General features: G+C 39.8%; 1 protein-coding gene and 1 long non-coding RNA gene across 5 annotated transcripts in view; one reads left to right on the forward strand and one right to left on the reverse strand.

Moving 5' to 3' along the window:
• The window catches only part of LOC146491930 (sodium-driven chloride bicarbonate exchanger-like), a 52280-nt gene extending 38575 nt beyond the window's left edge, over positions 1–13705 (forward strand). For 3 of the 4 annotated variants that reach the window (XM_085150251.1, XM_085150252.1, XM_085150253.1), the window contains 14 exons: positions 1377–1551; positions 2246–2379; positions 2540–2785; positions 4036–4141; positions 4754–4915; positions 5772–5885; positions 6750–6911; positions 7092–7343; positions 9711–9779; positions 9868–10041; positions 10129–10251; positions 10333–10397; positions 10595–10708; positions 11349–13705. In XM_085150251.1, the coding sequence (XP_085006377.1) occupies positions 1377–1551; positions 2246–2379; positions 2540–2785; positions 4036–4141; positions 4754–4915; positions 5772–5885; positions 6750–6911; positions 7092–7343; positions 9711–9779; positions 9868–10041; positions 10129–10251; positions 10333–10397; positions 10595–10708; positions 11349–11421 (1969 nt within the window). In that variant the 3' untranslated portion in view covers positions 11422–13705. Of the gene's footprint in view, positions 1–1376; positions 1552–2245; positions 2380–2539; positions 2786–4035; positions 4142–4753; positions 4916–5771; positions 5886–6749; positions 6912–7091; positions 7344–9710; positions 9780–9867; positions 10042–10128; positions 10252–10332; positions 10398–10594; positions 10709–10981; positions 11020–11348 lie in introns of all 4 variants that reach the window. The other variant, XM_085150254.1, reaches the window with a different exon arrangement.
• Positions 1378–9715, reverse strand: LOC146491931 (uncharacterized). Its single transcript, XR_014872219.1, has 2 exons — positions 9000–9715; positions 1378–7931 (listed from the first exon to the last, which is right to left on the reverse strand). It is a non-coding gene; the product is annotated as an uncharacterized LOC146491931 (long non-coding RNA).
• Positions 13706–15057: the final 1352 nt, after the last annotated feature.

Below are 15057 nucleotides of genomic sequence, written 5' to 3' on the forward strand. Positions count from 1 at the left end.
CTTTTGGTGTTGTAATGGTTGTAACCACCAAAAGAAAAATCTTCATCTGCTGTTTAAGAAGATTGGAAGCCTCCTGCACCTTTCTGCACTCCTTCCTGGATGTGTCCATCTTTCTGTAGTCCTTCCTGGATGTGTCCATCTTTCTGTATTCCTTCCTGGATGTGTCCATCTTTCTGTAGTCCTTCCTGGATGTGTCCATCTTTCTGCACTCCTTCCTGGATGTGTCCATCTTTCTGTAGTCCTTCCTGGATGTGTCCATCTTTCTGCACTCCTTCCTGGATGTGTCCATCTTACAATTTTGTCTTAGAGTGTGTTGGTGCACTTTTGGAAACCCTTATGTTTAGTAGAAATCCAACAACAAAAGGCCATTTGGGTTCAGGTTGGGCAGGCCAATCCTCCCAGTCACATCCTTGTAGGTCAAATCAGATGGGACACCTTCCATCTGTACAGTCGTTTGACGTATAAGCACTGATGCAAGGATTCAGGGAAGCAAACCTCTCATCCCCTGGAGATAAGACTAACATATAGGCACTGAATCCTGGAGAGGCCGACTGTACATAGCCAATACATTGGGCTCCTTCCTCACCAGAGCGATGTTTCATCTAACTAAAGCCAGTTTCAGCAATCAAGCCACCAAGGGCCCCACACTTTATTTATTTACCTTATTTTATTAATAGTTTTTTAATGCTCTCTGAAGTCTCAGCAATGAACACCTAATAATATAAGCATGAGATCTCAAAATATAAATTTAGTTTTTACTTTCATATGCCTTCAAAACTGTTTTTGAGATTAGATAAGGTTTAAAAAAGAGATTAAAAATGAAGAATATCATCTTGTTATCGCCCCAGAAAAAATCCCTGATGACAATAAATGGATTCTTGAACCCAAGCTTGAAAGAATAAAGTGAGAGTGCAGCACCCAGGAAGGGTTTAGCGGCAGAGGAGTGAGTGATGTACGTCTGCTTAGTTGCGGTATACTGCAGTACAGACTCTTATGCCAACTAAGATTGGCTGGAAACCCAGGCTCAGCTATCTGGCTGCTTAGCCTAAAATAAGAACAACAGCCAACCAACTTGCGCGCTTGCCACACCAACCACCTCCAGATTGTTCCCCACCATCCCAGTCCACAGCAGCAGTAGAGCCTGCTCATTGTGATTGAAAGTATACAAAGATAGAGCCATGAGTCAACACAATCACACATATGGATGCATGGAGGTACAGTAATTTTAGTGTGGGTGCCCTGAAAATAACTTGTTTAAAGGCATGTTGATGTTCTTATAAATCTTACAATATCTTACAATAAGATGTAAGATAAGTTGCTCTTTGTTACCTTGTGCGTATGTGCAGCTCTTTCATAAAATCCCTTTTTCTCCACAGGTTTTGTGGTGGGTTGATCTTGGATGTCAAAAGAAAGGCTTCTCACTACCTTTCTGACTACACAGACGCTGTCAGTCTGCAGTGTCTAGCCTCATTTCTCTTCCTCTACTGCGCCTGCATGTCCCCTGTGATCACCTTTGGAGGACTCTTGGGTGAGGCTACAGAGGGGCGTGTGGTAAGATCATTGTTATTTTTTTCCTCAAGCCTTTATAAACACCCCCCCACCCCCCCCCCCAAAGCATCTTTTTACATTCAAGAACAATATACACAATCATCTGCACACCACATCAAACTCAAAGCCTTTGAAACCAATAGATGAATGAAGGATTTGATCTCATCAAAAATTTTCTTTAAGCACCATCACCAGGTCAAAGCTCACATGTCCTCCTTTATTTAGTTTTATGACAAAAATGGTATTACCTTGAGAGACAGTTGGATCCTCCAGATCACATTCATGCATCTCCAGCTATGTGCTGGTAGCCCATAGTCAGATTGGATAAATGACCAGTTTATTGGTGCTTCCGGCCAAAAGCGCACAGCTACAGATGTTCTTTATATGCAGTGAGATGTATTTTTAACACATATCCAAAGCAGTTTCAAAACAGTTTCTAAAGATGACTTTACTGATGCTTCTGTGTAGCAAAGGCTTTTATTGGACACAGGCACTGACAAAGCTCTTTGGGTTTTTTTTGTCCCAGGCAAGCCTCACTTATGTTGTCTGACTTCCTGTTGGCTCCTTGCATGTGTGAACAGGATAAAGTTAGCATTATAGCTTATATGATAGTAAATGCTGATTTAAAGACTAGAACACTCCAAATACAACATGTGTTTGACTAAATGAATCAGAGCATTATTGCGTGTGTTTCCAGAGTGCTATCGAATCCTTATTCGGGGCTTCCATGACTGGAATAGCCTACTCTCTTTTTGCCGGGCAGCCTCTCACCATCCTGGGCAGCACAGGGCCTGTTCTTGTCTTTGAGAAGATCCTCTTTAAGTTCTGCAAGTAGGCTATTCACTACACCTTTGTGTTTTTTTTATACAATAATGTTTCTGTTTATTTGATAGGTGTGTGTGTTTTATGCTTCAGTTGAAATGTCATATTGAATTATGTATCCTGCTTTTCTGCCACTGCTATGTTTTTCTGTGTATTTTGTGCCCGTCAGGGAATACGGCCTCTCCTACCTCTCCCTGAGGACCTGTATTGGCCTGTGGACAGCCTTCTTCTGTCTGCTGCTGGTAGCCACGGATGCCAGCTCGCTTGTCTGTTACATCACACGCTTCACCGAGGAAGCTTTTGCTGCACTGATCTGCATTATCTTCATCTATGAGGCCCTGGAGAAGCTACTTCACCTGGGGGTGCATTACCCCATCAACAAGAACAACAACCTTCAGAAACTCACGTTGTACTCGTACGTACATTTTAGTTACAGCCCATGCACTGTGTGCTTTACTCAGCACATTTGCTCACATGTGCTCAAGTCTTTTGCTGTGTCAAGAAACGGCAGATGGTACAGCAATGTATCGGGCATGCTGTTCATTTTTTTCAGACATGGATTGTGCTTTATGATGAATAATCCCATGTTGAGTGTGTGTCAGGATGGATCATCGTGCTTTAAGCTGGCTAGTGGCTATGTCAAGCCAAAAGCTCCTTCTGTGAGTTTCTATTCTGGTGTAGTGGACAGCAGGGTAGGCTGACATTTAGTTTCAATAAATGCCAGCAGAATGAGTTAAGCTAAGAAAAATGTTACCAACAACTCCACACAGTGTTTTTACAACATATTATGAGTGAAACAAGCATTCAGTGAGGCTCAAGCATTTTAACCTTGAGAAACTCTAGTGTAACACTAACAATCACAAAAACATAACAAATCCAAGGAACCAATCACACCAAGTTTTAGACTTAGACTAGCTTGTCAGAGCCGGAAGTCCGGAAGAAAGTTTATTTAATGTGATGAATCATTTAAAAGATGAACCAGGTTCCAGGTATGAAAAGTGAAGCCATTTCAATTTCATTTGAAATTGAAATAGCTTCACTTTTAGGTTTCAGTTTTATTTTATTTATACAGCCCTAAATCACAACAACGGTCACGGTCACAAGGAACTTCATATTGTAAGGTAGATAAATGAATTTATGATACCTGTAAACACTTTTCTTGGTTTCTAGTTTCAGGTCTTTTAATAGAGAATGATATTCATTTTCTAACTTATGACCATGCGTTTTATATTAGGTCAAGGGTCAGTGGTGGAGGGCTGGGCAATAGGAGATAATTTGTGTATGCTTGGATGTGTACAGTTACATCTCAGCCATTTTAAGCTGTAAAAGTATTTATCCATTTGTTTTATCTTTAGCATTTCACTCATCTTCTAAAATAGAAAGACATTGATATTAATGTCCTATTCTACATTTGCTTTGCTATGTCATATAAAAGGGACTAAAGATTAATTTCATTCAACCCTTTAGTTGACTTTAAGGTCTAGAAAGGCTCTTTTTTTTCTTTAAGAACAAATCATGGCCTTCTCTGCTAGGTGGCGCCAGAACATATTAAATACAAATACACAAAATACACAGCCACCGCTAATGAACTGCAGATAGAGTATATTTATCTTGGCCTGTTGTGTTTACTCAAGAAAATTGAATGTATTTATCCCCCTCCTATAGATGTTCTTGTGTGGAACCTAGGGACCCCAGCAATGAGACTCTGCACTTCTGGGAGGAGAGAAACATCACTGCTTCCCAGGTCAACTGGACCATGCTGGAGGTCACGGTAAGAATAAAAATTATAGCAAAACACTTGCATACATGCATATATATGTATATGTCTGAAATAATGCCTGATGCAGAGGAGAAGAAAGGCCGGACCTAGACAGAAACTGCTCATTCAGCAATGAAACATAACACCACACATGTTGTGTTGTACTCAGCCCTTACTTTGTTACATAAACATAATAAGACTAGGCAGGGATTAGGATCATGTGGGCAGTATTTCATGGTATCTAGCTGTGCAAAATGAGGGTGTAGATACAGTGTAAGGAATGATGTCACTTATCAATCACGCTGGTGGCAGCGTGCTGCACCACTCCTACACATGTTAGATGTGGCAGTCAGGTGAGGCCTCTGCTGTATGCAAGTGATGAATCATGCACTACAGGGATAGTAAAGAAAATGAGCAGTCTGACTTTTGGTAGTCAGAATTTTCTAATTCATTAATGACACTGACATCCATCATTGCCATTACCCCCACTGTCACTCTAATCATTTTTTATTGGCATCATTATCCCTGCTTTCCTCCTTCTCCTGCTCACACCCTGTTTCTCACCACCACCGCCATCATCATCATCACCATCATCATCATCACTGTGTCCTCTGGGGTCAGTAGGAGTGCGAGATGTTGCATGGGGAGTTTGAGGGGAGCGCCTGTGGTCCCCATGGCCCGTACATCCCTGACGTCCTGTTCTGGTGCGTGGTCCTGTTCTTCTCCACTGTCCTTATGTCTGCTTTTCTCAAGGAGTTCAAGACAAGCCGGTACTTTCCAACCAAGGTACATATGTTTTATCCAATTAATTTTAAATGTCTGTATTTGGTAACTTATGCTGCCATCAGTTGGTTGTGTTAGGACACAGTATTTGTGGAGAACCTATGTTCAGTTTCTATGATTCATCAATGCGATGATGTGCATGTGTGGCCTGATGCTGCCACACTCATCTGTACTGTCCTGGCGCCACCTTGTGGTGACAAGTGCTGCACTGTAGTCTGGATAGACAGGGGTGCACATAAGTAGCCCGCAGGTGCGCATTCGCTGTCAAAATAAAAGACGCGCACCAGATAAGAAGTTGCAACGCTCGTTCGCATACATATAAAAGGCTGTTTTTGTCCGCTAGAGTGGGATTTTTACATATGCATATTCTGCACCACATCTCTGTGCGTTTATCATTTGTTTGAAGCCAGCTCACCTCCTGCACTTCTTTTGTGGTTCGGACTCCTTCTGACATTTCTTTGGAGGTGGAGGAACATCACAATAATTGCTTAAAGGAGCTTGCTTCTTCAACATCTTTAAGAGTCTGTCCTCCTCCAGAAAATCTTATGTACGCAAACGCGCGTTGCAACTTCATGTGGATTGAGGTCAGAAATTAGATGAAAGATCTGAACTCTGTAGTGATGGAGTTAATTAATGAATTCAATGTAAGAAAACAAGCCTTACCGACTGTCAAAACAGAACTTGAGCCATTATAATGAGACCCTTTAAAATATATAGACAAGAAGTAATGTTTCTCATTCTAGATAAAGCGAGACCACATGTTCCAAAAACAGCATAAACAGCATCTAGTTAGCACAGTATGTTGTACTGTTTTTGTAACATACTTCTGTCTAAAGATTGTGTGTCTTGTTTCCTTTAGGTGCGGGCCATCATCAGCGACTTTGCAGTCTTCATTACCATCCTCACTATGGTGTTAGTAGATTATGCCCTGGGTATCCCCTCACCTAAGTTACAGGTTCCTAACAAGTTCAAAGTAAGTCCACATGAATCTCACACAAGCTGCTGTTTATATCAAAATTGGACATTATGTTGGACATTTTTTCTGTGTTTCATAACATTTAAGCATGCAATTTTTTGCGCAAATCTTGCAGCGATACAGAGAGCACTGATCCCCCATTAGCTTCACTGTGGCTGAGGAGTAAAGACACATTAAAACATGTATAAAACAGTATAAGAATGTTTAGATTTAGATTTGGATTCAACAGCTATGTTAGCGGGCTGAATGGAAAAGTACAGCTGTGCATCATTAGCATAGCAAAGGTACAAGATGTCCTTGAAACTGTTCAGTAGATGACCCAGGGGTAACACAAGATAAAAAGTGAAATCAGAATTGGTACGAGGATTGTCTCCTGAGGGACCTCAAATATGAGGGGCAGATATGAGGACATACACCTGTTCCTATTCCTCCTTGCAAAAAGGAGCACCTCCAATTCTACAGCCATGTCCAGCTCTCCTAGACTAACTCCAGTCTCCTGGAATCTCATCCATTCTCTTGAGACTGTGCTGGGAGATACAATAAACCTTCTGACAATTGGTATTGGTGTGCCATCCGAGGGATTGGACTACCTGGGAACCTTTGTAGGATCCGGTATGTTACCAGTAATGACACTGATCCTGGCCAAATAGGAAACTAGTGTAAAAACATGCAGAAAATATATAATTTATATTAGCAGTGAACATCAAAGCTTCCTAATTAAATGTAATAATAGTCTAATAATAATGACTTAGAAGAGAAATTTAGAAATAAAGAGGAAATATGTATTTTGATTTATTAAAACGTTTCAAATTCTTTATGATTATGATTATTTTTAAATGTTCTTTTTGCCATTACCCTTAGCCAACCAGGGATGATCGTGGCTGGATTATCAACCCTGTGGGGCCCAACCCCTGGTGGACCACAATTATCACCTTCATCCCTGCTCTGCTCTGCACCATTCTCATCTTTATGGACCAGCAGATCACAGCCGTCATCATCAACAGGAAGGAACACAAACTAAAGGTATTTCATTGGATATGTTCACATTGGTGTGTGAAAGTGATTTTAAATGTGGTCAATACAATTAATTCCTACAAGCCCCAGTGCACTGTTTTTTAGTTTTCAAATCTTTGCTTTTCCTGAAGTGGGTAAGTAAGCTAAATCTAATATCTAAATCACACTTTCCTTGATCCAACCCTACAGAAAGGCTGTGGCTATCACCTGGACCTGTTTGTGGTGGGGGTGATGCTTGGCGTGTGCTCAGTAATGGGCTTGCCATGGTTCGTGGCTGCCACTGTGCTCTCCATCTCCCACGTGAATAGCCTGAAGCTGGAGTCAGAGTGCTCGGCCCCTGGAGAGCAGCCCAAGTTCTTGGGAATCCGAGAGCAGCGCTTCACTGGCCTTATGATCTTTACTCTGATGGGTTGTTCCGTCTTCATGACCTCCGTGCTGAAGGTAGGGGATAAACACCTATACTTATACTTATCAGAGATTTCTGGATCTCAAAAAGACTTTTTATTTCTTCAGTTCTTAATACTCTTAACAATATATATATAAAAAAAATAACAGATAATTTATCAAAGGACCTATTTTAAATAATATTTTTAGGCACTTTGCTACTAGCAACCTGTTACAAGAACACATAATGGTGCATAATTTTGTTGAGCCTATGAAACATTTCACCATTTGACTATTTGTTTGCATTAACAAAGGGACTCACAAAAATATTTTAGCAGAAAACTAGTTGCATCTCTAGTGTGTCCATAAAAAATATTTGAGGAAATTAGACAAGTGGACAGTGACAAGCCTAGAACAAACTACCTACTTCAAGTAAATAACGTCTGAAACTCGTGTCCTTAACAATCCCTTTCTGTTCACTTTAGTCATCTCTCCGTCCTTTTTTTTATCTCCTTTAAGTTTGTCATCTCTCCATGTTTATTTTTTGTGTTGTCTCTACTTTTTCTAATCACCTGCTTGTGTATATATTGTCTCAGTCTCCCTTTGTCTATTGTCAGAGCATCAGTCAACTTCCCCTTGTGTCGCCTAGTAGAGCTGGGCGATATGACCCAAAATTCATATCTCGATATTTTTTAGCTGGATGGCGATATAAGATATATATCTCGATATTTTTTTTAAAGCCACAAGGTAAGAACAAAAAGAGAGTTCTTAGTCAAAGCTGTGTCCCAGATGTCACACGGGCACTTATTAACATACAGCGTAGATGTACATGATAAAAACTACTCAAAAGTAAATTATGAGCATTTATTAAATAATAATGCTTCATAAATAAAAGAAAACTATGTTGTTTTTGTGCATAACAAAAAGCTCACAATTGTGCAGTCAAAATGTAAACTAAAAGACGCTGAGCATAGTAACAAAGAGACAGATTTCACAGCTGCTCTGTTCCCAACTTCTACTGTGTGACTGACAGCATTGAGTTTGAAATCCTCTTCGTAACCACGTCTCTTAACAGGTGCCATTTATGGTCCTTATACATAGTAGGGTAATATTACGTTGAAGCACAGTACATATCACTCCGCGAGGCTCCTCGGTAGCCGTAATGCTCCGACAATCCATCAAGCCGGTGCAGCACCGTAGCTTAGCAAACTCGTACTAAAACATTTTTTGACAGATCTGTGCGCTGTGTACCACATAAAATCGGTTCGCGGTCATCAAGCACAACCAGAATTCATACATAAGGCGCGCTGTCAACTTTTGAGAAAATGAAAGGATTTTAGGCCGTACATGGCGTTAGCGTGGTTAGCTCGTTAGCGTGGTTAGCTCGTTAACACGTTGACGCCGTCCAGCCCCACGCACGGGGCGATACGCTGTAACTCGTTAACGGAGATTTGCCGTGTCCATCTGGTCGCTGCCTGCAGGTGAAGCGATGGGGGAGGAGGGGGAGTTGTGTTCAGTGAAGGAGAGGCGAGGCCGAGTAACGTTGCGTAAAGACAAAAGTGGACGAAAGAGAGGCAAACTTGTGGCTCCACAACTATAATTATAACGTAACATAGACTATATCGATATAAAAGATATTGTCACATCTTATATCTCGTATAAAAATATATCGATATTTTTAAAAAAACTCGATATATCGCCCAGCCCTATCGCCTAGCTTTCTGTTAGCAAGAGTTTTTGGTTTCCTTTTGTATTTTATGTCTTACCTTTATTTTGTGCTTTGACCACCAGGCTAAATAAATTGCTTGCTTTTGTTTTTGTTTACTTCAGCTTGCCTCTGTGGGTCTGTGTTTGAGTCATCACATTCCTCAATATACTGTATGATCTGCGTACTCCGCAGACCATGACAGAATCAGTGGTTACTTTCATATCTGATTATACAGACTGAGTGGACAACCAACCTTGGCAAGGGGGCATTTAGCTCAACTCAGTGTTTGCTTTATTAACAAAAACAGGGCATTTATCCAATCACTTATGTGAACAGTTGTGTTTAGAGTGACACAAGTTATGTCTACAAAACAATGGTTAAGTTAGAATGAAATCACATCATACTTGGTAAGGAATTACAACCATATGATTGCATGGTTACATTTCTCTAGCATGCTCTTATAGAAATGTAGCCACAGTTGCAAAGTACAAAAAAATATCAGACTGGAGCAGCCAGGGATCAAACCACCAACCTTCTGATTAGTTGATGAGCTGCTCTACCTTCTGAACTACAGATAATAATGTCTAGCCAACAAAACAGGAGAAATGTTTTCTGTAACTGCTGACATGGATGAATAAGTTCACCATCTAACAGGAAAGACTTTAACAGTTCTAAGTTTTTACTCATACTGGAAATGCTTTTTTGTCTGTACGCAGTTTATTCCCATGCCTGTGTTATATGGCGTCTTTCTTTACATGGGGGCTTCCTCACTCAGAGGTATTCAGGTGAGGTGACCATGGTATTTTCTGTTGGAAGAAATAATCCAGAAAAGCTTTGAAGGAAAATTCTAATTTTTCCTTTGTATCTCTGCAGTTCTTTGACCGTCTGAAGCTGTTTGGCATGCCTGCCAAACATCAGCCAGACTTCATCTACCTTCGTCACGTCCCTTTGAGGAAGGTCCACCTTTTTACTATCATCCAGCTAAGCTGCTTGGTCCTCCTCTGGGTCATCAAGACCTCTAAAGCTGCCATTGTTTTCCCCATGATGGTAACCCAAGTGTGCTTGTATATGCACGAGTGTTTGTGCAGCTAATGAATATGATGGCTTGACGTCAGTCTGTTTCTCTTGTTCCAGGTCTTGGCCCTAGTGTTTATTCGTAAATTGCTGGACTTCATTTTCACCAAGAGAGAGCTGAGCTGGCTGGATGACCTGATGCCAGAGTGGAAGAAGAAGAAACTAGAAGATGCTGCACAAGAGGTGCAGTAAGAGAGCAGTATTTAGAGGACTTGGATGATCTTCAAATTTCTGCCACTGCAATAGATTTTTCTCTTCCCACAGGAGGAACACAGCATTATTGCAGAGGAGGAAGGCATTGTACAAGTGCCACTTGAGGGACACTACAAGTAAGTCTTTCGGATATTTAATTCTATTCTGTGTTTTGTGTTTTACCTAAGCTGTTTTGTTTGTCAACCAAAACTCACACATGCGGATATATGTGAGTTCATTCTTAGCTCTAGCTCAGACGTATGTGTGGTTTAAGTGCTTGTGCTACTTTAGTGAAAACCAATGAAATAATGTCCTTTTCTCTGTTTGTTTGAAGGAGTGACCCAGCCACAGTAAACATCACTGATGAGATGTCCAAAGGGTCCTTTGGGAATGTGTGGAAGAGTGTGAACCCTGCTGAGAGTGCTAAAAAGGAACAAAGTGCTAAAAGGTTAGCCACATATTTGCATTATTAAGACTTCCAGATCTCCCATACAACAGAGAGCTAATACTGGATGTTGATCCAGATCATAAGTAGGCTTCTTATCTTAAGGTTGTGAAAGCAGCAAGCACAGCTGTTTATTATTCAGGAATACTGACTTTTTCCAAGAAGCTGACAAGCTAGTATGTTTGTTTAGGAGCAGTCCTGCCCTTGTAGATTTCCCACTGAGCAGACTAACATAGAATTTCCTGCCTGCCTTTCTCATTTCATCCCACCCCTAAGCTCCCCTTCCTAACCTCTCAGAAGCTGATATCCCAAAGGTAAGCAGTTCAGAGGTGACCCCTTCAGCATGGAGAGTCTCATCCTAAGTGTTATTGCATGATGAACATGTGCTGCAAATTATGATTTGGGTGATGGAAGATGTTTGTGGATGTTATTCATTCATGTTTTCTTGATGTCAAATGTGACCTTGGCATGCTAATTACAAATAGTTAATAGCACTGGGTCTAATTTACTAGTCACTATAATCTGTGTTTTAAGGAAAGACTGCTGAACCTTTTTGAGATAAATTTGCATGCATGCATGCCACCGAAATTCTCTTTTTGTATCATTTTTGTTGGGTTTACATTTTCTTTCCCCCCCCATGCAGTTCCAAAAGCAACGAAAAGCGTCACAAACGGCGAAGGCATGACAAGAGCTTGGACAGGGAGACAAGTTTGTGATGACACATACTGGCAAAGCCACTGTGCTGTCAACCAGTAAATCAACAAGTATACCGTGCCACACTCAGCCACCTTTGTACTGTGCTACACTGTGTTTTTTCGTCATGTAAGTCTATGTGCAAGTCGGGTGAAACAAAGAAAATTTATTACAAACCGTATTAATGAGAGGAAACTGAGACACATCTGTGTTTTTCTTTTTCTGTGTATATCAGTGTTTAGTGATACCAGCAACCGAAGGATGCCAGAATTATGACACCTGCAGTAACTGCTGTGTCTATGGGCCAATTACGGAAAAATTTTAAAGAATTTTTAAACTTTATTTTATTTGTATTTTGTATGTTTTTATATTTTTCCAACAGCTACAAGTTATCCTTTTAACAAGGTTACAGCGAACCACTAAAGAACTGATTCTATGTGGAACATTGTTTACTCCACGACATTCTCCGTGGAGCATTTAATGCCGCTGTTGTATTTAGCGCCTCATAATAGACTGAAAAAAGTAGATATTTGCCAATATAAATCTGTAGTACTGATATCTAAAAGAGTTGGCTATATAGCAAATCTAGTAATTTTTTGGACGCATTAAATATACATTTTATATATTAAATATATCTAAATGTTTTTGTGACAGTGAAAACTCATCATTTCCCAGTCTTTTCCATTCCTATCAGGTATAAATGTCTCCTTCTCCACCAGTATGAAGCATTTCCCAAGAAACTCCCCAGACATTTGACTTTGAAATTTGTTTCTGAGAGTCACATGAAGTGACTGACCTAAAGAGATTGCTAAATATGAAGCTAAATCCAGCAGCTAGTTAACTTAGCTTAGCATAGACAGCGTAAATGGTGAAATAGCTTCCATTGCTTTGTTTAAAAGTAACCAAGAAAACAATTGCAAACAGGCACTTTATATCTTACTTCTTAATTCCCTTATTGCAGCTTCCCTCCGACAGAAGACAGAGATGATCGGTATTCCGTTTACCGGCTGTTTATAAAGAACAGTAAAACAGGCTACTGTGGGCCGTAGCCAACGCCAAAAAAGCAGGGAAAACGCTCTCTCTGGAATCAAAACAAAAAACCCTGGGCTCTCCTCCTGAACTTGCGCTCCTTTCTTCCGCATACACACAACACACACTCTCTAACTCCCACCCCCCAAACACTCTCAGCCAACCACAAGAATGTTCTCTTACAGACTCTCTGTCATAGGTAGCTGATATAATTGACAGGCTTAACAGCCTCTAGACTATTAAACCTTCAAGGACAATCAGTAAATCACACGGCTGCAGGTGTGTAACAACTATGCCATAACTGAGTGGCAATTCTGAACATAATAACACCGATTACACATCAAACTAACTTGTAATCCAGTCCTTTACAATATGAAGTGTAAAAATAACATTTTTGATTGGTGTCACTATTACTTGCTAGTGATTGCGCCATATTAATCACTCACTGGAATAGACATATCTATCATTTAATCTGACTCTCAGAAACAAAGCAATTAAATTAAACAAATAAAGTATTTTCGGATTTATTTTAGTGAGATTATTATTTTTGGGGGTAGGGTGGGAGGAGAACCTTTTGGGAAATTAGATTTAGCATGGTAACATAGATTGGGAAATTTTGGTATGTATCGACTTTTTTCCCTCAAATTGGACAATGATGAACTCTTGAGCGACTGTACAGTAAAGCACCATGTTTTCCCACTTGCATTCTCTTCGTTATCTTGTCAGTAAGTGTCATCCATGGACATGTAATCTCCTCTCCAAATGACCCTCGGTGTGCTAATATCTGAAGCTAATTATTTCTTTAAAAAACAAACAAACACCTGCATGCTGGTGAAACACTGACTGTCTTGCTGCAGGACTATGGTTCTAGAAATGCAATAATACCTTTTTTTCTGGGAAGGGCAACATGTAATAACAGTAAAGAGTCTTAACAATGTATAATACATAGAATATTTTATTCATGTAAAATGTTACTTATATATTACTAGCATTAAGTCAGTGTTCGATTGAAATTTTTCTTGTAGATGTTATTTTCCCATTGTCTAACTGATGGTTCTTAGATGATTTGATTAGAGAAACTAATAATGGGTCAAAATAATAACTGTATCAAATACTTTGACCACTTCTGTGTGGAATTCTGCCTTAAAATTGGTAGTAATAGTTGTGCACTTTCTGTTAGATAATTTAAGTCACCTGTATAAACAATCAGTTCATTCTTCAATCGTTTAATGAGAATGAGAGAGAGAGAGAGAGAGTAAATAAAGATATTAAACTGCAGGACTGTTTATATTTTCTGTGTTGTATTATACTTATTTTATTTATATTATACTTATTTAATTTTAATTAATTAACCTGAGATTCACTTTCTGTTTTCAGCTTGGTGTTCATGCCGAAATACTAAAGGAAAAATTGTATGTGTGTCCTCATTAGGACAGAAATTTGTATTGGTGTGTTGGGAATGGAGCCTGAGGTTTATATAGCTAACTGGTAAATGTGTGACACTGAGTTTCAGGTCATTTTGGAGAAAGTAATATAACAGGTAGTTATATTACAAGTGGTTACATTGCAAAAAATTACTCTCTCCTGGGAGTAATTAATAAAATACTGTATACTACTTATTTACTAGAGCAGTGTTTCCCAAACACTGTGCCACAGCACATAAGTGTGCCGTTGAAGATTATCTGGTTCCACCTGATTAGTACTCTAAGCGACGTGAGTAACGGGCAGAACAATTGCATTCTCTTCCACTAGAGGGCACTAATTAAATGGGTTGCCAACTGCCAGTAAAACAGAAGAAGGCGAAGAAGAAGTCATGCTGCGAGATGACGCAGCGCCCAATAAAAATAGATAAATATTTCAAAAGAAAAAGTCAGTTCCTGGAGAAAACTCCGACCCAGATGAAGGCCCTAGCACGAGGTCACGTGGTCAGAAGAAAGCAAAAAAGATATACTGGGGACAAACGGAATCAATTACACTACACCTGTTGCGTGGGAAAACAATATCAACATGCTTTTTGTGACATTTTTGTTTGGTGTTGTGCCGTGTGATTTTTCTAATGTGAAATATGTGCCGTGGCTCCGAAAAGTTGACAAACACTGTACTAGACATGTAATGATTATTGGGTAATACAGTAGGCTACTTTTTTTTTTTTTTGGGGGGGGGGGGGGGAGGATATGTCTTTACCTGTATGACATACATAATTTTACATGAATGAATGCGAAAGTTTTATGTTTGTTGCATTTTTCTACTGAAAACAAACCTTCCCTCTGGTGAGCAGGTTTTTTCACAAAGGGCTTAAACTTATCTAAATGAAGAAATTCAGTTCAAGACACCTGAGATTGATCATAAATCAGGACACATACACATGAGAGTTACAGTGAAAGGAGACAATATCCACTGCAAGTTTAGAATATTTAAAGGACACACAGGCTACACACACAGTGACATTAAACTGCTCTGTGTCCACATATGAAGAATACAAATGCACTGTGAAATGACTCTATAACAATGACAATGGCGTGTGGATATCACAGTCTACCTGCTCAGCTAGTGTGACCTTTACAACATCTGATCATATTTACACATCCAACAATTGTTGGAGATTTTGAAGTGCAAAGTGACACATGGTG

This window comes from Neolamprologus multifasciatus, chromosome 23 (assembly GCF_963576455.1).
Source record: "Neolamprologus multifasciatus chromosome 23, fNeoMul1.2, whole genome shotgun sequence".
In the NCBI taxonomy this organism is placed as follows: Eukaryota; Metazoa; Chordata; class Actinopteri; order Cichliformes; family Cichlidae; genus Neolamprologus; species Neolamprologus multifasciatus.